Source organism: Manduca sexta, chromosome 14 (assembly GCF_014839805.1).
Source record: "Manduca sexta isolate Smith_Timp_Sample1 chromosome 14, JHU_Msex_v1.0, whole genome shotgun sequence".
In the NCBI taxonomy this organism is placed as follows: Eukaryota; Metazoa; Arthropoda; class Insecta; order Lepidoptera; family Sphingidae; genus Manduca; species Manduca sexta.
The window spans coordinates 6,784,400-6,811,351 of record NC_051128.1 but is presented as its reverse complement, the minus strand read 5'-3'; the positions used below and the strand labels follow the sequence as shown (position 1 = coordinate 6,811,351).

The 26,952-nt window shown below is 34.7% G+C and overlaps 3 protein-coding genes and 1 long non-coding RNA gene across 8 annotated transcripts; 2 read left to right on the top strand and 2 right to left on the bottom strand.

Moving 5' to 3' along the window:
• Positions 1 to 549: 549 nt before the first annotated feature.
• Positions 550 to 2,798, bottom strand: LOC119189359. The gene is made up of 2 exons (XR_005112363.1): positions 2,367 to 2,798; positions 550 to 2,016 (listed from the first exon to the last, which is right to left on the bottom strand). It is a non-coding gene; the product is annotated as an uncharacterized LOC119189359 (long non-coding RNA).
• A 3,665-nt stretch (positions 2,799 to 6,463) lies between these two features.
• On the top strand, positions 6,464 to 15,239 carry LOC115456082. Its single transcript, XM_030184955.1, has 13 exons — positions 6,464 to 6,819; positions 7,206 to 7,393; positions 8,049 to 8,359; positions 8,430 to 8,558; positions 8,645 to 8,799; positions 9,098 to 9,339; positions 9,614 to 9,763; positions 10,087 to 10,230; positions 10,415 to 10,629; positions 11,993 to 12,158; positions 12,539 to 12,703; positions 13,050 to 13,206; positions 13,525 to 15,239. The coding sequence occupies exons 2-13, from the start codon at positions 7,213 to 7,215 to the stop codon at positions 13,526 to 13,528; spliced, it is 2,019 nt and encodes a 672-aa protein (XP_030040815.1). The 5' UTR covers positions 6,464 to 6,819; positions 7,206 to 7,212; the 3' UTR covers positions 13,529 to 15,239.
• LOC115456085 (uncharacterized protein F21D5.5) lies at positions 15,234 to 20,132 on the bottom strand. 4 transcript variants are annotated; one of them, XM_030184961.2, is made up of 7 exons: positions 20,109 to 20,132; positions 19,528 to 19,682; positions 18,373 to 19,070; positions 17,916 to 18,185; positions 17,330 to 17,479; positions 15,684 to 15,889; positions 15,234 to 15,393 (listed from the first exon to the last, which is right to left on the bottom strand). In XM_030184961.2, exons 2-7 carry the CDS (start codon positions 19,658 to 19,660, stop codon positions 15,270 to 15,272), a joined length of 1,581 nt encoding a protein of 526 aa, XP_030040821.1. In that variant the 5' UTR covers positions 19,661 to 19,682; positions 20,109 to 20,132; the 3' UTR covers positions 15,234 to 15,269. The 4 variants fall into 4 exon arrangements, with proteins under 4 accessions (XP_030040821.1, XP_037294276.1, XP_037294277.1 ...); XM_037438379.1 differs by lacking the exon at positions 20,109 to 20,132 and adding an exon at positions 20,031 to 20,053; XM_037438380.1 differs by lacking the exon at positions 20,109 to 20,132 and adding an exon at positions 19,825 to 19,938.
• Positions 19,982 to 26,429, top strand: LOC115456084 (acetyl-coenzyme A transporter 1). 2 transcript variants are annotated; one of them, XM_030184959.2, is made up of 8 exons: positions 19,982 to 20,191; positions 20,426 to 20,656; positions 20,871 to 21,160; positions 21,266 to 21,620; positions 21,975 to 22,094; positions 22,544 to 22,726; positions 23,018 to 23,239; positions 24,025 to 26,429. In XM_030184959.2, exons 1-8 carry the CDS (start codon positions 20,156 to 20,158, stop codon positions 24,193 to 24,195), a joined length of 1,608 nt encoding a protein of 535 aa, XP_030040819.1. In that variant the 5' UTR covers positions 19,982 to 20,155; the 3' UTR covers positions 24,196 to 26,429. The 2 variants fall into 2 exon arrangements, with proteins under 2 accessions (XP_030040819.1, XP_030040820.1); XM_030184960.2 differs by having other exon boundaries at positions 20,169 to 20,341; positions 24,025 to 24,444.
• Positions 26,430 to 26,952: the final 523 nt, after the last annotated feature.

The window sequence follows — 26,952 nt, the reverse complement described above, 5'->3', positions numbered from 1 at the left end:
TCAGAAGCAAACATAAGGCAAATAAGAAAAATGCTCACGTCGAAATGCTACTTGCATATTTACCTACAGAAAGATTTAAAAGAAATGTTGTACGAAGTCGTCTGGATTTAGTAGGCAAGGATCCATACATATTTATTTTACTCAAAACTAATACATAAGCTAACACTTCTACATTTTGCAGTATCAGTCGGCGGCACAACGGGACTCTTTGTAGGAGCCAGTCTACTTAGCTTTGTTGAGCTCATATTTTATTTTACCGTACGATTTATCAGCAATCTCTGCATGGATAAACAAAAACAAGATAATACCAACTCACAAAGCGCTGTGACACCTGTTGAAGTTTTTAAAGATAGCAAAAATAAACGCAGTCAAGAAATATTAAAAGGGTCCTTCGCCACTAGAGGGACGAAACCTTTGAAACTATACCATCGCGACTACTAATAAATCTTATTCCAGTTGAACGTATCTAAATTATTGTAAATAAATTCAATGCTATTATTGCTTGCGTCCGATATTTTATAGAACATTTTAAAAATAATTAACACACACTTTTTAAAACTGTGTAATTTTATTAAATACAATGAAATATATACTCACTTATATTCTAATTATCAAAATTTTCTATTGCATAATAATTACCAAATGGAAAATTATTTTGAAACGCATTTCGGGTGGCAATCTTAAATAATTATCAGCACGACGTATTGATCAGATTTTAAATAGAGCTTACTGATTTACCACGTATTGCTTTAAATCTACTCAAACAAATAGCATGTTTCACAAGTAGGACTAATTATATGACACTTACCAGCACCTAATGATTAAGATATCTATCGTTTGGAGTACAATCTCGGAAGCAATCTCATGACATAACAAACGTGCATCAGAGGTTACGAAATGAAACGCAGTCACCGGTGACACAAGCTCGTTACTCAGTGCTGAGTACATTCTGGAAATGACCCACTTTATTGGCAGTTACAGGAAGAGAGCAGTTAGTGCTAATGCAAGGGTCTATAAATTAGAAAAAAACATTTCTATATGAACTATGTTTTAGAAAAGTTTTAATGTACCAATAATTATTTGAAATTGGACAGGAAATGAATTCTTCTTGTGAATTTTAAGATTCGTTTATTTTTAATTCTTAAAATTATATTTTTAAATTCTTATATTATTAAGAAGTTTAGCAAATTTTGTAAGTACTAGAATTGTCACTAATTCCCCTAATTTTAATTAAAAATGTATATTTTTTTAACATCGCACAATTAGAGAATAGGATACTTATCAAACGAAATAATCTCATTCCTACAAACGCTAGATACACATTTATAGAATTGTTCTAACGAAATTATTTAAGTCTAGATTTTTCTAAATATTTTTGGTATGGTTTGGTTAACATTTGGTAAGCATAATATTAACTTTATAAATAACACTACTAAGTATTTGAAATATAATATTTAACACCTACGTACCGTTTTTTTTTCTTGTCTTAGGAAGAATATCAAATGTAACTACATTATATTCTTGATATCTAGTATTAAGTTTCACAATGTATAGTCAGTACAATACGTCTATAATACTAGATGAATCTAAATGAAAGTCGCTTCGCGAAAGAGTGGTCCATGCTCTAGATAAATGAAAAATGAATCGATATGTAATCTATAAAAACATATATGAAAATGCCGAATTTTATTACTCCGTCCCAATTGTCACTTTATTATGGAATAGGCCATTTTCTCACAAAGCGACTGAATTATTTACGACATAATACTGTAATAAAGTGCATAATGGAAATACTTAATGGAATCATTTATCAGATGTCAAATTGCCCAGTCCAGATTTCACATGCTCTACGCGCACAAAACATTTGCAGGAATGTTAATACTTCCGACGGTTTCCTGATTGATATCACGATCTTCTCATCAGTAACCATCGACTGCAGTGTCCGTGCAGTTGGAACTTGCGGTACCGCATGCAATGCCACTGGGGGATCTGTTGCATGCGACGTAACGCCTCCATCTGAAACAATGGAAAATAACAATTTAATAAAAATGTAATTACTTAAAATAACAATTTAATTACATATTATTAATGAAAATATGTAATTAAAATAATAAATACTGTTTTATCACTACGTATCCATTACGGATGAGGAAAATCTATAAGGACCTTATTAAAGATTTATTTGTATACTTCTGTTCCATTGCCAATTAAAACAACATAGCACAATGAAATAATAAAAAATAAAATTAATATCACATATAAAATACATTTTAGGTAGCTATAGAGACATCGTTATTTATTTATAAATAATTGTTTAATAACAGTTGGGAGAGTTAAAGTAAATTAAACTCTTTGTAGATACTCACATAATCTATATTTCCACCACGAAATGGGAAAGCATCACACACCATTAAGGAACACAGAATCATTCCAAGAAGTAAGCACAAGTATTTCAACTGCATTTTCATTAGCACTCCGAACACAAGAGATTTATTAGTAGCAATGCTTCACGGTGACGTCAAGTTGCTCCGATGCGTTTGTGAAATATGTCTGGATGGAAGAGCTTCCCGACGCTTATAAAGGAACCCGCCCACACGCTTTCTTCCCGCGTCCAGATACGAACCTCAGAAATACATGCATACACAACGTGATAAAACACTTCTATTAGTCTACATCCACTTCTTTGTTTTAATACAATTTACAATATCTAACAGGAAAAAATATAACCATGGCAACCTGTGCCATGACATTTACAAATGTATTAAAAATAACAAAAGTAGGGTGTTTTAAGGCCATGCTAATGTCCTACTAAAACACGGCACGGTAAATTACGTACTATTATTCCTTTACTGCAGTCGAACTGGCATTGAACTATAGTGCATTAAACCAAAATTAATTACATTAAAAAATAAAAATGACAAGAATTCAATATCATATGATATCTCTCTCGTCAGAATGTAGAGCGTTGTTTTAAAATATAAAATAATGTTTTAAGTTCAATACGACTGCACTTTAATATTCAATAATTTATATGTATGACGAGAAGTCTGAGAATACTAAACAAAAATAATTTGTATATGTTATTATGTATATACAAGATATTTATGTTAATTTTAATCGATCTCTTACAATTTTGGACAATAAAGCCCGCTGAACTTTTATATTCAATAAAATTATATTAACAAAGAAATAAGCATAATATCACTAGATTTTATATTGATTTACTTCCTTTCCTTATTCGAAAAATAAGCTATATGTTATCTTCTTATCGTTTAATAAAGGCTGCATAAATGTAAAGATACTGTAGTATTTGTAGATTACGACATTCATTGCCTGGACGTACATTGTAAAATATTGTACCCGAGTTTAATATAAAATTTTATATCACTTTAGGCACGACCATTGTTGGTACATATAAAGTTATGAGGAAAGGGGCATTCTTACGTATAGTATGAAATAATAGCAAAGGTTTTACTCTATGCTAATTTTCTAAAAAGTATATGATAGTGGTAAGCAATAATATAATAATATCAGCCCTGTATTATATACTTGCCCACTGCTGAGCACGGGCCTCCTCTACTACTGAGAGGGATTAGGCTTTAGTCCACCACGCTGGCCTAGTGCGGATTGGTAGACTTCACACACCTTCAAAATTCCTATAGAGAACTTCTCGGATGTGCAGGTTTCTTCACGATGTTTTCCTTCACCGTTAAAACGAACGATAAATTCACAAAGAATACACACATGATTTTTTAGAAAAGTCAGATGTGTGTGCTGCCCCTGGGATTTGAACCTGCGGACATTCGTCTTGGCAGACCGTTCCACACCCAACTAGGCTATCGCCGCTTCGTCATCATCGTGGTAAGCAAAGATGGCAATATCTTTCATAATGCGCTAAAAATAAAGAAAAATAAATGAAAGATGCTTGCTCATAAAAGGCGTAATCAAACAAGATAAAATAACAAAATGATTTAAGTACTTCGAAAAGATCTCATTACAGATTCAAGGGAAACTGAACCAAGAAGACACCGTTTAACAACTTAAGCTGATTTCCTTTTATAAGACGGTATATCCGAAATACAATATCGGCGTCTATCCCGCATACGCTCGTAATTCTTCCGCGAACTGCGACGAACATTGAGTCAGAATTGGATTAATGCTTCAATTTGTTAATGCGCAAATTATGCATTGCAAAATATTGAGGATTCTAGAAAATTCTTGATTTTACGAGAATACTAATGCGACAGATTCCATGATAAGGTAATGTATATTTCCTACGATTACTAAGAACCGTGCTCTACTCATCGGCTTAGATCACTTCAGAGTTATGAGTGGCTGGCGACCTTAAGATAGGCTCGAGTGTATTAAGGGCAATTAATTTGAGTTGTTAATCAAAACTATTTTAAAATAATAATATGTTCATGTTAAAACTCTGCAAGTATTTTCCCGCACTAAAAATAATAAAATCGCTATAAAATATAGATTAGGTTGCCTAAGGGCGCTGCAACACTTCTATTTGGTATCAATAAATTTATATTTATATCAAAAACGCAAATTAATAATTTTAAAGTAATTATTGTCGTAAGGCAGAGTTATCTTAGTATATTTAAAACATATAACAAAACAATATATAAGCTCATGCATTTATTCGCGAAGTGTTAGGCAGAGACGCAACTAATACACCTACATATCGCTGAGCACACCCGTCCTATGATTTAATAGCCTATCTGTAACAGGCAATATCCGCCGCAAATTCAAATGGGCATTGGCCCATTATTTCCGACCATAACACGAAGATTGGACACACCAAAAATATTTAGTTTAACATTTTGTGATTGTGTTTATAATCGGCTAATTAATATTACGAAGAGTATTCGAAATATACTTTTAATTATATTGATCCGCCAGAGTTGCCTTTACTAGCTGTGTTAGTTACCATCACCACCTTAAAAATTTGTCGGCAAATGAGAATAATACAAAATGACCTAATATAAACGCGCGTTAGACCCAGCATAATATGGTAATCATAATATTATGGTATTTGCGTGCCGTCTGTATTATAAATACTCAAAAATTTGACTCGCTCTATTTACTGGTAGATTCCACCTCCCTTTTCCTTCTTCATATCACGTCTCAGATCGTCAAAAAATTTATGTTTATCAGTTATTCCTGATGATTTACTATTACAGTATATTATCTTCAGAAAACGGGACAATATTTTTCACTAAACATAAGAATTTCGTAAATTTCTAACATGTACGTTTTGTTCCTACATAATTAAGCGCTTATCATTGGATTAGGATATATAGAAAACCTATAAAGTATGCTTAAGTAATGCGAAGATAGGCTAGTTGATACCAAAGCGTTACCTTTTAGAACCAAACCATTTACTGAGAAGCCTTATAGCAGTTTAGAGAACGTATCCGTTACAGTAACCATAAAAAAGGCGTTTGGATGATCGACTCTAATCAATGAATTAAAAATATACTTACTCTATGTCTTATTTATATTTATATTGTGTCATTAATAGTAACATTTACGTCACAGGGTTATTAGGACAATGCAATGTCATCTATAGCTGATGTATAGTACTTTGTAATTCATGTTCGGAATTGTGTTGCTCCTGTTTAAGCGAAAATGGAGTGCTAACATCAAGCGATCCTATAATGGAGGATCATTGCTCAGTTATCACATTTCTAATAATCTGTATATACGTTTGTAATAGATATTCTGTTTTGTCTTGCTATGTTGAGTGACATTTATCTTTCGAGGAAACGAGACAAAACATTGTGTAACTATGATAGACGTATACTGCGTTTATATTAGTAAGGCACTTAATCTAGAAAAATCTTAATGCACTGGAGAATACGGTAATGTTATCACTGCGTTATAGTAACATGAGCCCAAACATGGCCTTGGGATTAATCACATTTAGTGAATAAAATCTCAAGTTAGTGACTCAGTGCCCACGTAGAGATGTCGTCTCAGTTTTCTTAAAGCACATCAATGAGTATGCTAAGTCATAGACCCTATTAGACTTGAAAATAATGGAAGCATACTCATGTCTAGTAGTCATACGAAATGAATAAATTACTAGTATTTTAGTTTCAGTGGAGATGTGATTCATGGGGCACATTTATAAGAAGCACTCATGAAAAGCAATTGGCAACTGCTTATATTTATTGCTAATATATATATATATATATATATATATATATATATATAATAATAATAATACCAAACAATGATAAACATTGTATATTGAGCCTACATCGGGCCTTTGTTTATTAATGTCACTCTAAAACTAAACGTCTAATTCTACTGCAAATCAGTACTTAATAATTTGTTTGTAAATAAATAAAGAAATTGCTTTGGCTAATAAATATCTTGCATGACTATTTAAGGACTTACATGTTCTAAGAGGCTATCAAACAACAATAAAACAGACTAAATATTATGACAAACAACCAATATCAAATTAAAAACGAAGCATGAAACACTAAAAACATGCCAAACATGTCAGTTTAACAATTTTCCTACAAAAATGGTCACCCCAATGTTTGATATCGATCGCGGCACCGCGCAGACAAGGCTAGTTCGCTATTGCTCTGCGGCAGTCGCATAAACATGAAAACATTTGTTTACTGGATGTACCTAAAAACTCACTCCTTTTACTGTAATTACTAAAAACTGAGTATCAAATCGAACATTTGTGGAGAAACGTGTGTTTTGTGCGTCAAAATGTAGCCAAATCATTTATAATCATAGAAACAGTGGCGATTGAGTTTATTTGGTCCAACACGTCTAAACACAATAATGGTAAGTAATAGTAAGTACCTTATATATTAAAAAGGAATAGTTAAGGATAAAAAACAATTCAATTACCAAAAAATATAAATATTTTCATAATATGTTACATAAGATATGTGTTGTAATAAAATAAATTTAAATAAACCGAATATTGGGAATAATATTACGTATCGTAACGTACCGTAATAACAACGTCTCAGACAAAAGAAATCCGAAAGCTCTTACAATAAATTCAAGCTAAGAAAAATGTAAATAATAATATTCTTGTTACGAAGACCACTATGATAGAAAAACGCCGTCGCAAGCCAGCAATTTCGTAACATTCATATTTAAATTACAGTAATTTGCACACCATAAGCTGTTCTTTTTACTCCATAATGGCTGTTTTCTGACAGAAATAAGATGTCGGAACAATGTGAACGTGGTAAAATGAGCCGAACGCTGAGCGCGTTGGGCGGTAGAGAAGCATGCGGGGCGAGGTGGACCCTCGGAGCCCTGCTGCTGGCGCCCCTGGCTGCTGCCAACTCCAGTTACTGCGCCGTGCCTGCTGTCTTGATGCTCGCGTTATTCGTCTTTATTGCTAGTAAGTTGTTTTCACATAATTATGGCAAACACCCTGGAATTTGCATACTGACAACAGCTAAAAAAAATTTAAAAGTTGTATAATTGTAAAATGTAGGTAGATATTGTAACTTTGATTTTGCGGATGAATAACACCTCAGTCCCCCCAGTGACCATGAACGCTGCAAAATCTTCGAAAGGTTGGGAGAAAACTAAAACATAAAATCCGCGATAAAATTTGTAAAATAGTTTAATTTTTAACCCTAGAATTTGATAAGATAGCCGCTCCAATATGCAGCACGTTGCACGTAATTTTTTTTTTGGAGTTGAATGTTGAGCCCAAATATCGCTCGCCTGTGGTAGGCGATACGACCATCCATAAGCTGTAGCGATACCATACGGAACTTCGAATTTCAAAATACGGCATGACACTCCACTGCGCCTGCCACCCTACGACATAAGATGTTAACATGATGCCACTGCCACTTAGTGGTAAAAAGAAACATTGCGATTGAACCTACCAACACGACCCCTCGTATACGAGAGATCTACCATCACTACATAATACTCCTAAGCATCTATAATCCATGAGCCGCGGCTATTAATTGAAATGATCTGATTTGAAAGACGAAAAAGTAATTTTACGAATGAATATTCTTAAACAATTTTTTTTTCAGCATTCACATGTAAAGATCTTAAAAAGCTTGCCGAGATACTACCACCGGCAAAAACATCTCGAGGAAGACGCGAGAGAAATGTACGTTCCTTCGCAGACTTCATGGCAATGTGGATGACGTTCCTATCGCATCTTGTTGCTGTGGCTATTTGTGCGAGGATTCTCAGCGCCACAGCTGACCATGTGACTGGTGGACGTACTAGAAGATGGTTGTTCGGCTACGAGACCAGAGCTTTAGGAGAACCATGGCCTGATGTTCTGGGAGTAACAGTAGTTATGATCGTTTGTGCAATGTTTATGTGTGGATTAGAAGTAAGTAATGTCTATCGGTCTATACATAGAAGTCGCGACTTGTGTATCATGTTTATGTTTATTTTCATAGGAAAGCATGATGTTCACATTTATGCTATTGATCCTGCTGTATGTATTCAGCCAATTCTTCGCAATATTCGGACTCATCAATTTGGACATCGCCAACATAAATATGCCTATACCGGTCACGATTTACGAGGTAAAGTTCAAATGTTTGTACCTATACCTTTATGTTGATTGTTAAGTTTGTTAAATAGGTAATTTAGTAACATGTTGGTATTTTAGCTATTTGCAGCAGGCGCCCCTATATCGTATGCCTTCAGTGTTACATTGCCGCCAAAAGAATGTGGAACGCTGAAAAAGAACTTATTCTTAATGATTGGCCTACCAACGATTGTCCTGTCGGGCTTATGTTTTCTTTATACGAATATGTTAAAAGGGTAAGTTATTCTTAACGTAATTTTCAAAGTTATCTCAGTATAATTACAAAAAGCACTACAATTCCATCCAAACGTTCCCACTACATTTACCGCAATTTACTACTAATTATAATACCCAGCTATATAAATGTTAAGCATAGATTATATTGCTTAAAACATTTTAATCAATAATAAATTTTAAGCCAAAGGATTAGGTACCCCGGGACTACAGCGTACACTTAACCCATACTAATATTCATTTTAAACGAAGTTATCCCTTCGGGAATATAAGTGTGATCTCATACCAAATACATTTTAGGAACAGCATCGACGCCGCATTACCTGTTACGACATTACTTGAAGCGAGGGCTGCAGGTTGGGTGTGTCCCGTTCTAGCTGCCGTCACTGTAGCAGGAGTGTGCTTGGCACTAACTGAGCTTTGCCCTTTACTGTTCACGGTGCTAGTGGCACTCGCATCACCCGAATGGAAGGTATTGACTAAGTCTATGACTTACGAGAGTACGACCACTGGGAGTCCTGTACTAGCTGTTTTTACTGCAGGTTAGTAATAATTAACATTAGCCTTTTGATCAAGTAGTGAACTATGGTGGGTAAGGAGCAGCAGATAAAAATACGAAGCCGCCTTACAACCATTATCTTATTCGTATTTTTTAAACCAAATGATTTTACTGCACCTGATGTTAAAAGTGGCCCACCAAGGAACTTTGTATACTTTGATTACCACCATAATTATGCCAATTAATTTCTTTTCGCGTTCCGTTTAAACGAGTATTTAAACCAGACGTAATAACAGTAATCGTATCAATTATTTCAGGGAGTCTGTCAGCAATACTAGCGTTTGCTTGTCCCTTGTCGCACATGATAACGCTTATGAATGCGAGTCACCTGCTCGGCATTTCTATACAAGCATTCCATTATATCGTCATGCGTTGTGTGCCGACGCCCGAACAGATAGAAATTGGAGGTGAGCATGCATTCACAATTTACTGTGACATGGCAAAATTTCAAATTATAATGCAAAATACGAAACAATAAAATAACAAAATGATTTACCTACTTCGTAGTTCATACGAGGTAATAATAATAAATATATCCATCACAAACTTAGATAATCGCGTATAATAGGTATCGCGTAAGGTATCGCGGCCCTCGATTGACTTTTAACTTTTACTTTTAACACTTAAACTTATATCACAAATCAACAAATTTAGTTAAATAGTACAAACATGAAACATAATTTTGCATGTAATACATAATTTGTAGTAAGATAAGTTATTATTTTTCTAGATATTGAATATAAGCGTTTAGGCCGGGATGTGCCACGTGGAAGCAAGTCATGTGGAACTAAAAAACGGGGCCTGTGGTTTATCCCATCGGCTATTCGCCACACCAAAACCCTTGAAAGTATTAAATCAAAGGTAACAGTTAAAGGTATGATCGCATTTATTGTAAGAGATGGAAAATAGGTCTCTACAATTCCTAAAACACTTCGCCTAATAGCTTTAATAGTCATTTCAATTTGTAATCACTTTAACATAAGCTAAAAGTTTAATTTGCATTATATCTTGAATATCTATACGAACAACAATTATACTTACCAGTCTCTCTCCTATAGAAACTGAAGAACGCGAATGTCTTTTACTCGACGACTACGCGGGTTGCCCAGTTGAAGATCCGATGACCAGTTGCAGCACTGACGCTAGGGAGATGACGACAATCGAGGCGGGCGACGTAGTTTCCGATGTGGAAGCAAGTGACGGTGACATTTCCTCAGGGGACGACTCTACTGATATTGACGCTGTGGTTAAAGAGTACAGAGATAGGATTCAGGTAATTCTTACCCATATCCATACTTTCATACTTACATTATGAATACGAAAGTAACTTTGTTTATTATACTTTCACGCCTAAACCATTAAACTGATTTCGATGAAACTTGGTATGGACATAGTTTGGAGCTACTTTTGCTTACTTACTAAGCTACTTTTTATCCGTGGAAAATATAAGTGCGACTTATAAGTATAGTATATGACATATGTACTGGAAAAACAAGTCACGTGGACAAAGCCGCTAAACAAAGCCTAGTCTTAAATATTTAACACTTGAACAGTCTTTTGCAATTCCTAGAAGTAAAATATAAATCTTTACAAACGATTTAAGATTGATAGACTCTACAATACACATGTCTGTCGTCTCTATCTTTGAACAAAATCGACCTGTGAAAAGGCAAGACACAGGCGTACTTTATAAAATTAGCAAGAATGTTTTAAAAACATACTCTGAATTCGGAGTCCGCCCCATGGTCATGATGGCTGATAAGCTGTCGAAACGTGCCGAATACTATACAAAAATTCAGATAAAGTCTTGGCAATTACTATTTAAATAGAGAGATTGATGAAATGACAAGCGACTTGTTGTTACTTCGCTGTAGAATTTAAAACTCTTTATTACGTTACTAAATACTACACTAGGGATTCCTTTAAACAAGGGTTCTAGGTGTATGAGACACCCGGGCGCAGATAGCCAAGGGAAAAAACGTTTGCCGACAAATATGGCGCACACGCACACAATTTTTGTATAAAAAGGAGCATTTTTTTTTAATGAGCAGTGCAGGCTGATTTTCGCAGACCGGCGTTCGATATAATTAAGACGACCCTGTTCACATCAACAAACAAACAAACACATCACTTCTATATCCCTGAAGAAGTAGGCTAGGATGCATCGAGGACACCCAATTTTCGGTTATGTGTTCCATCGCATAATCTGTATAGAGGCAAGCCTATCATCATATCGGACTCAAATTCATGACTCTGACCTTATACCGAGCAAAGAAACCTAATAACACTGGCTGGTATTCAAACCCAGGAACTTATTGCTTTGAATAACGAGACGTGCTTGCCAATCGCCTGATGGTAAGCGATACGACCGCCCATAAACAGTAGAAACACCATCCAATACCTTGAATCATAAAGTATTATTTTGTATTCCACTGTGCTCGCCATCCTGAGACGTGAGATGTTAAGTCTCATTATGTCCAGTAGTTACACTGGCTACAATGTCTTTCAAACCTGCTGCTTGGCGGTAGAAATAGACATTGCGGTGGTACCTACCCAGGCGAACTATCATATATGAGAAACTTACCACCACCTGCTCTACATACTACATTGATTTTAAAATCTAGTGTATTGTTCAGGTTGTGACGTCGATCCCCGAGGCGAGCGCGCCGTCTCCGCCGTGCGTGCGCGGCGCGCGGTGGTCGGCGGCGGGCGCGCTCATACAAGTGTTAGCTGACGCGTTTATCGCGGCTGCGTTCTTCAACGAACACATCAGATTACCCATGTTCGTTACTGGGATACCATGTACGTTGATATATTTTCTTGGGTGGACTTCACTCAAATTTTTTACGGGTCTGGTGTCTATTGTCTCCCGGTCTCCCAATAAAATTAGCCAATAGTTAACTTATGCAAATTAATTAGTAAAATAAATTAATGGGGCCTCAACATGTCTAGTCCGTAATATTTATGTTTTTCTTCCCATAGCCAAAGTATTATTCTGTACCTTAGTACTGTAGAATAGTCGTCCAACGATAGATGCGACCAATAACAGTCGCCAAGATTTTCTCGGCTCACCAGTACTTCATATATGAAATTTAAAATATTATTATAATTCAAATCAAATAAACATATTATTATATTTTATTATTTGTATTATAGGTAATGTTTTTAATTGTTTATTTCAGTGTGGACCTTCGGTACTGTTATTTGTATGTGGCAACCGGCTCATAACTTGGGTATGAGGAAGTCTCAAAGCATAGAAGGTCCTCTAACAATGCTGGCCGCATTGCTATTCCTAACGCCTTTGTTATTGGACTCGTGGCCTGCTATAACACTTTTCGCAGGCGCTGGTACGATATTTTATATGAAATATTTGTTTGGAAATAGTTTCCTGAATACACAATATAAATACTACTTAAAAAATAAAACTATAATTATCTTCAATTTTAAGTAAGTATTTTGTAATGAATACAGCGTATAGGCTCCTAGTTTAAGAGTCCTTTAATTTAGTAAAATAGGTATTCTCTATTACTGCCACCAAGATTGACTTGTATTACATATATTATAGATACTTGGTTGTCAAATTTAACATGAGTTACCCCAGGATAACGAGCGCAATTCAGCGCCTTATAGATGTTATTTATAAACGGGTAACTCTACCATGGCAAAGTTAATAGACATAATATACAATTCCAGGAGTAGTAATATACGCACGCTGCGAGCGCTGGTGCGGCGACCTGGCCGTGCAACAAGCCCGCAGCGCGATGGAAAGGCGCAAACTGCGACACGTTGCCGCCACTGTACCGCTAGCTGGCGCCCGGCTCACTCATATTGACACTGTCTATATAGCCAGGTAATAAATATAATTGATATAACAACAGTTACATCGAGGTGGATTTGCTGACTTACCTATCGTTAATTTCTCTTTCATATTACAATGCCAAACTTTTTTTAAATTTAGAAAAATAACTAAAGGGCTGAATATAGTCACGAGAATTGTGGCCCATTGTTTTCAAACTAAAGCTCGATAGGAAGTATAAGCAATGGTCGTGTGCGGTACGTGGGTAGTTACTTAATTTCTACGATGTATTTAGACAGTCAGTACAGGTAAAGTCTAGAGGTAAAAAGACCTTAGTATAGTTACGGGTTAAAAAATTGATGTATATTCCAGATGACATGAAAATGACTCGGACACGAGTCTGGATAATTTGATCGCTGAAGACGAGGAGCCAGACCCAGACGATGAATGACATCAAGCCGAAGCCATAGTCATTATCGCGACATAGATCACACCAAACATTCCATCAAGTATTCGCAAACGGATGTCTCTGAGAAATAACTATGGGCTCTTCAAACTAACGTACAAGAGAAAAAAAAAACAAATTGTGTAGAAATAGATTCTGTACTAGTTACTTAACGTATTGGACTCTTTCATAGCAAACTTATTACTTGTCATAAAAGTACTACGTGGAAATAATTTTATGAAAATGGGTACTTTTAAACGTATTAGACTATTATAAATAGAAAAATATTTGTATTAAAATAGAGCCTTACTAACTAGAGGGCTATTTGAAACGCTATAGTCTTTATAGTCGATTAACAATGCCAATATAAAAATAGATATATGCTATAAGCTTGCTAGCTTATAGAATATTTATCCAATAAACCTTACTAGGTTTCTTGGATCTAGTTTGTACATTCATGTTGGAATTTTTATATAAAATTACCATAGAGGTAATACGTATAGACTTCTTAAAAACAATTCTAGTGCCGAAGTATTGATACCTAAATGAATCTATCTATTTGAATTTATTATTCGAAAAGAATAAGGCTTTGCAATGGTATAATGTTCTGCTAAGCCATTTCATGAAAAATTAAGTTTTAATAATGTAAATATTATGAAATTAATAATGCTTGCTTCATAAACCTTTGATAAACTTACATCATAACACAACCTAATTCAGAAAATAATACTCAAATTTGTAACCGCTTATGACAAAAAAGGTTAAATTATTCTAGTTTAATTATAAGGTAAAATTGTATAAAAAAATATTTAAATTAATTTTATAAATTGTTGTAAGACATCCGTCCATTATTTTAGCATTGCGTTAGCTTGAACGCTTTGCTTGTTGCAAATGACGTTATGCCTTAAAACATAATATATTTTGAGCGATACATAAGTAAATTAATTCATATTTTTCATAACATACATAGTAATAATAATTATTAGCTGCCTAAATAGTAACGGTAAACAGTCTAGGAAAAGAGTATTTAGTCTTAACTCTTTTAACAGGTCAATTCACAAACATAGACAATATTATAAATACCATAGACATAGAGAATTAACTATGAATTCCTATAAGCTGTAAAATACTATAAATATTATCTTTGATATTTTGTAAATATTGGGAAAAAAAGAAAATGATAAAACGATCGTGCTAGTAAAGGTTAGTTTATTCTAGATTTCTGATTGTTTCATATCACAATGAGCAGGAAGAAATGAGTTCTGCACATGAACATTCAGGTAAGGAACATCTTAGCTGTGCCCTGATAATGCTAGAGTCTATAGGCGACGAATACGCCTTACAACTGGCGAACCACTTTCTTGTTCGGCTACTGAGACAAAAAATCATGCGCCTTCATAGATGGCGTAGGCACAGTAGCAATATCTCTGCCTACAGAGTAATCAGTATTGTGAAGGTGCTTAGTCCATTCTCTATGTTTACGGTAAACATAAAAAAATCAATAAAAACGAATCTTGCAATTCTTAATAATATTTGATATCAACCACAATGACCCATCATCTTCATTAGGCCTACGTAGTTTAACGATCTACATAAAAGAATTCGTTACCTTCGGTTTGCAATAAAAACTCGCTAATTTCTATCACATTCGTTTTATTTTTGACCCGAAATCTTATTTTTCTAACAAATGCATTCTATATAATTTTTCTGCCTCTTCATTTTCAAAGAATGGGTTGAATTTTACTTGAATCACTTCATTAAAACCTTCACTTGGTGTTGGTTCGACGAATTTGTTTCTGTAAATAAATATGTGAAATGTCATCCTCATATTTCATTTTAGAAACGAGTTTATCACTAACCCACAAGATAATCAAGTATTGATATTTATCGGCACGAACTGAATTCTTATGTAACAGGCGTAATATTTAATATGATATTGTAGGAAAAATATCAATAATAATGTCTACATGAACATAACTTCAATATCCAGTTAATGTTCAATGTGCACTGCTTTTAGCCGAGAGCTCTACCGCCGTGCCACAGAAAAGTAACCCTTGCTGTACATCATTAAAATGACAATACTTACTTATAAGTGTGAAACACTATTTCATTTACAGGGATGTGGTTCATTTTCATTAATTCTCTAAACTTGTTGTTATGTTTTGCGTGTTCTTTAGTAGTCAACATCACGGCGCAGCGACATTCTACTTTCATATCTTTTGCGAGACCCGTCCAGCGAGCACGAGACTCTTTATCGGGATTCGTACTATCCACTACGACGCTTTTACCTTGCTGTAAGACAAAAATATAAACTGTGTTATGGCTTACCGGTTACATTAGAGAAAGACTGTTCGTAATTACCTTTTAAAAAAGGCAAAAAATTGCATAGTAGAAAGATACTAACTGATTGAAAAATAAATAAGTTACAAGCATTTAAAATCTGATGGAAATATTAGTAATAAGCATATAACTATAGATAAAGCACCTAACACGTGACGACATCGTCATTACAATGCGGCGTGTGAGCAAGATAGCGAGTTATCCCTGCTACGCATCCACTTTTGCGCATATTAATATTGATATTATCATTTATTTAAAGTTAATTTTACTTGTGTAATTAACATTTGCTAAATCATTTTTTAAACTGAATCTCAAGAAAATAATTATTAAGACAAATTCTGTAAACATAATTTACCTTACGGATTATCTATATATATAAAAATGAATTGCTGTTCGTTAGTCTCGCTAAAACTCGAGAACGGCTGAACGGATTTATCTTATCTTGGTCTGGAATTATTCGTGGAGGTCTAGGGAAGGTTTAAAAGGTGAGAAAAATTCGAATAATTGCCGGGAAAATCCTCAAAACAGCATTTTTCTATTTCCCATACAAACGTTTTCTAACTAATACGTAGAGTCAATTTGAGCTTTATTGCTATTGTATAAAGTTCACTGTTGTCTAAGCAATGTAGGTGTGTTCCTAACATCAAAGCAGTGTGCGTTGGAGCACAGAATATAATAATGTAATGTCGCGTTCTGAAACTCAACAAAAGTGATATCGCGGACCCGACTAAATTGAACAGTCACAAAATTTAATATATCATTAGTTATTATTTGGTTGGCTTCACGATATTATTTCTTTTGTTTTACTTTAAAATGCATGTTTTCGTTATGGACAATTTTTGAGCTACTTTTGCATATCTATACTTATAATAAATCTGTAGAGAGGTCAATTCTGTACATGAAATATATTTCCAAAATAACTGGGGGTGATTAGGGATCGATACTGATGCCAAAAATGCAATTAGTAAAATTTTTGTCTGTCTGTCTGTATAACCGTTATAGAAACAAAAACTACTCGACGGATTTTAACTTAACTTGGTACACTTATTTTTCATACTCCTGAGCTGGTTATAGTATACTTTTCGTCACGCATAGCATAGGAGCATAGCAGTGATGGAAAATGGTGGGAAAACGGGAGAAGTTACTCCATTTTTTAAGCTTCCGTCATTTCGTGTGCAACCTTAATGGTTAAAAGTTCCTTCGATTTCACCAGGATCCCATCATCAGACCCTGACCGGACAATCGGACCACCTGCATACCACCATAAATTAAAAAAACATCCCGACAAATTGAGCACCTTCTCCATTTTTGAAACCCGAAATCCACGCGGGCGAAGCTGCGGGCGGAAGCTAGTAATTAATATTAATATGATAGCAAATCAATGTATAATACCTGCAACAACTTAGTTGCTTCTGCAGCACATTTTTGCCACGAACCCAAAACATCTCTACAAACCGCCACATATTTATGACCGGATTTTTTCTCGATTTGTTTGGCTAAAAATGATTTTCCGCTTCCTGGATAGCCTACGAGAACAAGAATCTGCAAAAAAAAAACAGTTCGTCACATAGCTATTACTTAAAAGCTAATTAAGTAAATAGCTGGTTTTTGACCGAAGATAATGTTCGCTAGGTACGTTGTAATACGCTAAGCTACAAAAACACAACCTTGCTATAGCAAAGTCGTCAGTCGATCGCTGTGAAACTTTAGGGCTATTAGGTTTTATTCCTTGCGAGATTCTAATTGGAAGGTCAGTTGATAATAATAGCATGGCCATTCGAATAAAATAAGCAAACTGCGTCACTTGCAATAACCTGCGTGCTCAGCGCCAGCATAAAAATATTACGAGAAACACGATCCATTCGTAATACGGCAGGTAACTGTCAATAGCTTTGCTGTTAAGGCACAGTACTACCAAAGTATTATAAAGTAATAAATATTATACATATACATAGTAATACACTTTTAAATGGCTTACTTCTTTTTTGTCACTTATCAAATTGTCATCAAATTTATTTGGCGTAATTTCACTGGGAATAAAATCTGGCTTCTTCATTATAACATTTGCTACAGAATGTCCCAGGAAAAACTGTTCAGGCGTATAAAACTTGAGGTTTAGATTTTCAGCCATAAGTTTGTCAGCCATGGAATGGTCTTTTTTCTTTCCTGGAGCCCAATTAGCAATCCTGCCAGCAGCATCGCCACAGTAAAAACTTTCACTCATGTCTATTTTTATACCATCGTTTTTCTGTAATAAATAAAAAAAATGAATTAAATAAAAAAAAATTGTTAATTATTAAAGTATGTGAAAATTTATATGTTGGTGTGTTACTATGAGTCACAATGAAAGATTTTTTTTTATATCATACCATGCATCCATGTACAAGTAGAATTTTAAAATGAAACAGTTATTGTGGTTTACAGGAATTGCTAACCTGTTCCGACAACACCTTCCACATCCCCGTTGTAGGCTTCCTATAAAACCCTCTTCCTGTAGAAATGTAAACTTGAATTGGGATATTTAGCTTTGCAAGAATCGCTTCTATCTTTTTTTTGAAATCTTCAATCTTCACTCGACCATTACCAATTGGGGCTTGATTACTGAGTATCACAATTTTATATTTCTTGTCTAAATATTCTTTAAGTTTCCGTGGCACTTCAGGGAATGCTATTTGCCAGTCATTAGTATCTACTGGATGTACTTTACCCGATTTTGTTTTTATTAGAGTACCATCCATGTCAAAGGCTGCTATTTTACTACTTGCCTTCACTCCCTTTGGTGTAAAGACGTATAGTTCATCTTTATCAACGTCATCCCAAACATCTTCCATGGCTGGTTGGGATGATAATTCTTGCATGTCCACTTTTAATGACTTCCTTTTTTGGTTTGCATAATCATCCTCCTCCAACTTTCTCTTTGCTGTTATTTGAGGTTCAGTATTTATGTGGTCTCCAGGAGGTGGATCGAATTCAACTATGTGGGTGTGATGGTTTAACAGCACTTCTATTCTAGAGCCATGTTTTACTTTATACACCAGATCCTTCTTCAAAGCAAAGCCATCCAAACCCGAAGGATTTACACCCAATTGTTTAATTTCAACAAAACATTCTTTACAATTGGCTTTTAAACTTACTGTTAATGGAAACACATTAGTTTGAATTTAGTAAAAGAAGATATAGAAATTAATTTAAAAAATACATACTACTGGAAATTAAAAATATATATTATTTTTTTTGTATTGTTTGGTACATTACCACAGATATCCATGCAAATTTTAAATCTCTGTGCTAAACTGGCCTTGTTAAATGTTTACTTAATATAATGATTTCTAAGTATTGGAGAATATAAGTATCTAGTCTATAAATTGTATTAGAAACTCGTACAAAACTACAATTTTTACACTACATTTATTAGCTAGACAAAATTATGAAGCAGTACTTATAATATTATTATGTAGCTTGAAAGTTAAACGATAATAGGCATGTTTGTTTTCAAAGGGGCATTGTAGGTCACTTTAGAGTCTAAACTAGGTGTTAGAATACCTACTTAATAGGTAGCAAAATAAACAATAATTAAATTAAGAACTTACGTTGTTGGCGTGAACAAGCTTGATCTTTAATTTTGGTCAATTTATTGCGCCCTATTATTATTTCTACGTTATGTACTAAACTAATAGGAAGGTGGGTGTCGAGCAAACATCGCAAATAGCATAACCGAGGCATGTTGACAATGTTTCTTACTGCTCTAGAAATCAATAATACATTAATACACTGCAGTACAAACTACAGCTGTTGAATTTTTAACGGTTTTACTAAGATTTAGATCATAGAAATGTTGTGTAAATAAAATGACGGAGCCTTAAGCTGATTGACTACTATTACTTAACTTTTACAACCAAACCAAACATTAAAATAAAGTTCAATTTACAAAAACAGATAGGTAGTAGCCGCCAAAGAGAATCATAATATAGTAGCCACTGAGGTAGCCACATTCGTCGGCCCGCAAATTGTCAAGTGTCAATTTGACAAATAACAAATACAAATATTGCAGAGAAAAAATCTTCAACTTGTGCAAATAAAAACAAAAATTTACGGTGACATTCACTATATAAACGCAGAACTCTGAATGACTACAATAACTACACGGCATAAAAATATATCACAATATTACCGAAAAAAGTCTGTACTCCGTATGTGTCAACAAAATCTTGTCAAAAAATGACATTTCGCAATCGTATCCGTGGCGTATGGAAGGTGTGTGTAGTGTAAATGTTTTTTAAATAATAAAGTATTAATGAGAATGCATTTTATGTATTCTTGAATGGTGTTATAATTAAACAGACATATTTTGAAATAAGAAATAATATTTCATTGATAAAGATATATAATAAAGTGAAAATTAAGGTTTGCAATTTGGAAAGCACGATTTAGAACTGACGTGTATTTGTTTGATTGGTATTATAATTTTTATAATTGGAAATCTTTTAGGCTTTACATACTATAGTAATGGCTCTTACGAAGCGCAAGCAATCTGCTGAAAAGGAGGAATTGATTGAAAATGGTGATACAAATGTGGAAAGTGGACGAAGCAATATCAAGGGAGATGAACTTAACATTGCAGTTTTATTATTCCTTTACACACTTCAAGGCATACCATTAGGGCTTGCTGGAGCAGTTCCGATGCTTTTACAGAATAGAGGGATAACTTACACTCAACAAGTAAGTTTTAATTATAGGTAATATCTAAAAAAGCAATAAGAATATCAGAAAACTGTATGAAAAAGGTTTTGGTAATGAATCACATTAATATTTTCTTCTTAGTATACATAATCGTTTTAATGTTTTATGTGAAAGAAGTATGGTAATTATAACAATCCTTTTATAATACACAGATAGAAACTATTATTATATTTATATTTTAATTTCTTTTTAGGCTGAATTTAGTTTTGTCAACTGGCCTTTTAGTGTCAAATTACTGTGGGCTCCAATAGTGGATGCACTTTTCTGGCCAAAGTTTGGAAGACGGAAAACATGGCTTGTCCCAGTCCAATATCTTATTGGAATAGTAATGATATTAATGTCCAGTGGTGTCACAGGGTGGTTAGGAACAAATGAGATAGCACCATCAATGATACACCTCACAGCATCATTTCTGTTTTTGAATTTCCTAGCAGCTACCCAGGATATTGCTGTTGATGGGTGGGCATTGACAATGTTGAAAAGGTAATTATTCATCATCAATCAATGTATTGTAATTTACAAGGAAATAACTACCAATTTTTTTTAAAACAGTTGAACTACAAAACTTTACCAGTCTATTATTTTTAGGTGTAATGTAGGCCATGCGTCAACTTGCAATACAGTGGGTCAGACAGCTGGATTTTTCTTAGGATATGTGCTGTTCCTAGCACTAGAATCTCCTTACTTTTGCAACAAGTACTTGCGCACCGATCCAGAAGAGACCGGTCTTGTGACTCTTGCAAGTTTCCTGTGGTTTTGGGGATGGGTGTTCATAGTAACAACAACTATAATAGCAATCTTTAAGCATGAAAACAATGATTCTAACTCAAGAGATGATCCAGTAAGAGGGCCCAGTGATATTGTCAAGGCTTACAAACAGTTGTATACTATTGTAAAGCTTCCCGCAGTAAGGACATTGGCCTTTGTTCTGTTTACAGCTAAGGTTAGTTATTTTACCTGACTGAAAGTCATTTCGTGCCACTTATTAAGCATTTTGTTAAGCTTATTATTTTAATTATTATTTTTTTTTAATTAAACATATACTATGTATAGTGAAATAATGTATATTGTATACATTGGTAGATCACGGATATACATCCGGCTCGAAGGACTGCTTTTTATGTTTTTTTATATTTATTTTTCGTCTTTTTGAATAATTTATATTTACATATAGGAGTGATGTGTTTAGTTTATGTAGAATATAGTATAATGTGAAAGTTGTTTAAATTCATTTAGTATTTAGAATTCTATCAAAATATTACCGAGTAGGTACTCTAAATATGTTGAATTGTTTTAGCTTGGATTTTGTGCCGCCGATGCTGTCTCCGGTTTGAAGCTCATTGAAGCTGGTGTGCCACGTGAAGATTTAGCTCTGCTTGCTGTACCTTTGGTACCTGTGCAAATTATTATGCCTGTGGTATGTACTACACAATTGTTAACAATATCTAACAATTAAATAATATTAAGACTTATTCTGAGTAATTATTTTTTCAATTATAATAATTAAGTACTTATTATAATTAACAAATGTTTAGAAAAAAATAGGGCCATAACTATTATGCATAGGGAAGCCCATTAACTGCTCCTAAGATAAGCAAGCAATAGTTAAACCAAGTTTATCCTTGTTGTAATAGATTGTCATTTGTTATTGCTCCTCAATTTCTGCTCATTCAGTTTTTGGGATAATATAATAACCTATAACCTATATTTGCTACCTCTTCGAACATTCTTAGTTTCAGTAATATTAATACATAGCCCGGCATGATTGTGTCTACTAGCAAGGGATAATTATTGCTCGTCAATCGATAACTTAACAGGTGTAGGGGGGTCACATCGGTGTGTTTTAATTTAAAATGAATATTTCAGATCCTAGCGAAGCACACGACGGGCCCCGCGCCGCTGTCGCTGTGGCTGCGCGCGTTCCCGCTGCGGCTGCTAGTGGGCCCGCTGGCGGCTGCACTGGTGGCGCTTACTCCGACTCTATTGGGAAATGCTGGACCATCCTACTTCTATCTTTTTATTTTACTGGCGCTTTATGTTTTCCATCAGGTAAGTCAGCAATCATTATAGCATTTAGTGAATAACATAACATTTTGTCAATGTATTTCGTACACGCCGATACGATATAACACTACGCCAAACAGTCGTGCATTATGTATGTGTTGATTTTCCTCAGTGAGCGTATCTAAAACTCACACGATCAGCGCGAATAATTACCGGTGTGTGCATAAGCCCTAAGACAATAATTACATGTTAATAAAAATTTTAATACCTATTCCAAAAATATATAATACTCGCTTCACATATTATGCATTCCAATAATTTACATTCCATTTTCAGACATGCCTGTACTGCATGTTTGTGGCGGTGATGGCGTTCTTCGCGAAGGTATCTGATCCCACCGTGGGCGGCACCTACATGACGCTACTGAACACCGTGTCCAACCTTGGCACCAACTGGCCCAACACGCTCGCGCTGTGGGCCATCGACCATTTGACCTACAAGAGCTGTTCGTTACCCGAGCTGGGTGATAACATGTGTGCCTCATCACTTGAGGCTGAGGTAAGAAACTTTCCAAAAAAGAGGTTCTCAATTCTAATTTATTTTAATAATCTATTTCAGTTTAAAAACCAGAATATAAATACCGATATTATTAGAGATATTATATCACATGACCAAAAGATGAAATATTTCACAATGAAAAATAGTGTATTAAGATTATTACTTGCCCTTCTGACCCATGTCGTTAGTAAAAATAATACCATGATTAGGCATGAAATGTTACCTATATAATCAATACTCATTCACGCAATTCATTATGAATCATTTATCATGATACAGAATGTTAAATTACTTCCTACTTCATAAGTCAATTTATTAAATCATTTTGTTGATAAGTATTCATTGATTGTATACCCATATAATTACTATACATTTAGGGTTTTTACATTTATTTATTAGAAAAATTAACATAAAACTCAAATAGTAATTATTACTTAAAACAAATCTGTACTAATTTACAAAAGATAATAATTTGAATCAAATTAACAAATAATCAAGAACACAAAAATAGCTAGCAAAAAGATTGTGAACGTCCGTCCGATCCAACAATAAATTAATGACAGCCAAAAAAAATATATCGACGACGCAATGGTCAGTGCGAGCTGGCCATTTTAAACCAAAGAGGATATAATCCTACGTTATAGTTGCAGCTAAACTACGCCTCCTGGTCTTCTAGTAAGAATTTGCTAACTATACATATATTACTACTATACATATACACTATTTATGTAAAAGCTATAAAACCCGCGTAAAAACCAATCTACAATACAATTTTCCTGTTGCAGCTTTGCAAGTCTAAAGGCGGTGTGTGCAACACGAGAATCGACGGTTATTACATAGAAACAGTTATTTGCCTCATTGTCGGATTCTTGTGGCTCCAATGGGGAAGGCCCACTATAAATAGACTGCAACGACTTCCCGCCACCGCCTGGCAGATACAGCTGTTCCACAGATAAGACTGAATCTCTTTGCCCCTTACGTATTAATATTGTAACCGCTGTTTCCAATAAACGATCTTAATCGATTTTTCGATCGTGAAAATAGACCAATCAGAACAAAGCTTTTTGCCATGTTTACAAATTGCTTATTTTGATTGGTTCATTTCCAGAATTGAATCGATGATTAAGATTAGAATCGTTTATTGAAATCTGCCGTAAGATGGGGTGAATTGAATTTAGGGGTAAAAAGGAATGATACGTATAGATCCATGCCCCGGGCAGAAAATTCAAACTTGGCTGACAAATACACAATTCATTGTTAAAGCAACATTGACTACTGAGCCGTGCAGTACATTAAACACATAAATTATTTTCCACAGGCCGCCAAATTATGATGACAAACATAAAAATATAGGTAGAGGGGGGCTTTTGTCCAGATTTTGTCCCCCTTCGAAAAAAAATCTCAGGATCCCGGGCTGGTAAAATTATATGTGCTACTGTTTATTTCTAATGAATATTTAGATGGTAGTTGGTCTGATTTTTTAGATAAGTGATAACAATTACTTAACATCGTTCCTTTTTACCCCTTTCACCCCGTTTTACCTGTAGTGAAAGTGTAGCAAAATTAACCAAATAAATCGTTTGTGTCTGAATTGTATTGCTCAGAAAGAACACGTTCGGTCAACTTGTTGGTCGATCGGTTGGCTGATAGAGATTGATTGTCGGCATGCACAAACGATTAATTTCAACCATACCTATACGTATAATTCAATTTTATTTATGTGTTGTGAATTTTATTAGAAAATCAAACTGTAAGATTATCGGTTTTATTGGTGACTTGCGAAGATATTTAATTAGTGTTGTTCATTTCGACCATTTAATCTATAGTGCATCATTACAAATTGACGTAACATTTTAAAACTGTTTCTGGAACTTTCATAAGTATCAATATGTGACTATTTGAAATATTTATCTAATGTAATAGCTTTGTATAACACCGCATAGATTAAATAAGATAACATTTAGGGAGTTTGGATACAACCAGAACGTATTATAATAGTACAACTTTTGGGTAAGTTTTTAAACGCGTCTTTCTTATCTGACTTCTAGTCGATTCAGCCAGACTGGTCACAATATCTTATCTTTCCACAATGATCCTTTTTATAAAAAATAATAAAATAGTCGAATTTAATGTTTTTACAAGCCTTTGCTTGGCCATTGCCCCTTTGAGGCGACTATCCCACAATACAGCTCACAGTGAACGTATGGATGCTACATTGTTTGCTGTTAGAACGTGTTTGTGATATTAACTTCACTCATTCTTATGTGTTCCCTACACAATGCGTGTTAAACTAATTACGGTTTTATTAATCGTAATTTTGTGTGGAGAAACTATTACACTATTACACTAATTGGGGCCGTTCAAGTTTTAAGTAACGAGTAAGTATTTTATCCCCCTCCCACCCTCTTCCTAAGTTTACGTACGCATTCCTATGACGTTTACAAAATCTGTTAAAAATTTATTTATTATTATTTTATAATGATAATTAAATAAATATTGCTTTTGTAAAAATTGTTCAGATTCTCCGTCCCCATGTCATCGAAAACAAGCGAAGCATAGACCCCTCTCCTCTGGTGCTCATGTAATACTTGAACGGTCTCCATTTTATGTAAGACATAGCTTATGATTCCAATGTAGAGCGTTAAATTAATTTAAAAGCCGTGTAGCCAGAGCCGTAACTAGTGTTGTATGGCTTATGTCAACTAGAAGCGCGGTATCGAATGGACAGAGGAGTCGCAATAACACGCTTGCTATAACATTACTATAAAACGAAGTCTATTGCATCGCGGCTCCCGAGTCGGATTACCGCACGTAGGAAAAAAATCTGATTACTAGTGGTAGGTCTCTCATATGTGAGGGTCCTCCTAGGTAGATAACACCGCAATGTCTATTTCTGCCCCTAAACAGCAGTGTGTAGTCACTGATGTGTTCCGGTTCGAAGGACATTGTAGCCAGTGTAACTACTGGACATAATGAGACTTAACATCTCATGTCTCAGCATGGTGAGCGCAGTGGAATACCAAACAATACTTTGCAATTCAAGGTGTTAGATGCTGTTTATGGGCGGTCGTATCGCTTACCATCAGGCGTACGGCAAGCTCGTCTCGTCATTCAAAGCAATAAAAAAAACATTCGATTCTGCTTTAGTCGACGCTGCACCTTATGCGGATTGTTTTAGTCCTGATGTCATTCCTACGCCCTATTCGTGGCCATTTGTGGGCCCAGTTTGGGTCCCATTGACACCGCCCTAGTTACAACACTGAGTTAAGTAGATAATTTTGTTGGTGCGCTATCTGATAGCCTTGTGCCCGTAGATATAAGTGAGATGTGATATTTAAATAAACTATTTATTATATTCGTTCACTTTTAAATGTTGTGCAGTGTTAAATACATGTCGAATATGTTAAGAACGAACAACGTTAAATACAATACGAACTTGCCTCGTGTAAATAACATTATGATCAATTACTTATGATTTATTGATCTTTGAAAAGTTAACCCTCTCAGAAGTAATCAGTTATTCATCTAAAAGGTATTTATTTCTCAACGTGTATCATTATGAGTCCCCGGCAATTTAATACTGCACATTGGCCTGCAGTTTAGTCGTCCAAGAACATCTATAACCGACTCGTAATGTACACGAGAAAGCAATTGTTTAGTAAAATCACTGACAAATTGTATTTAAATATTTTTTCTTTACATTGGTCGGAATA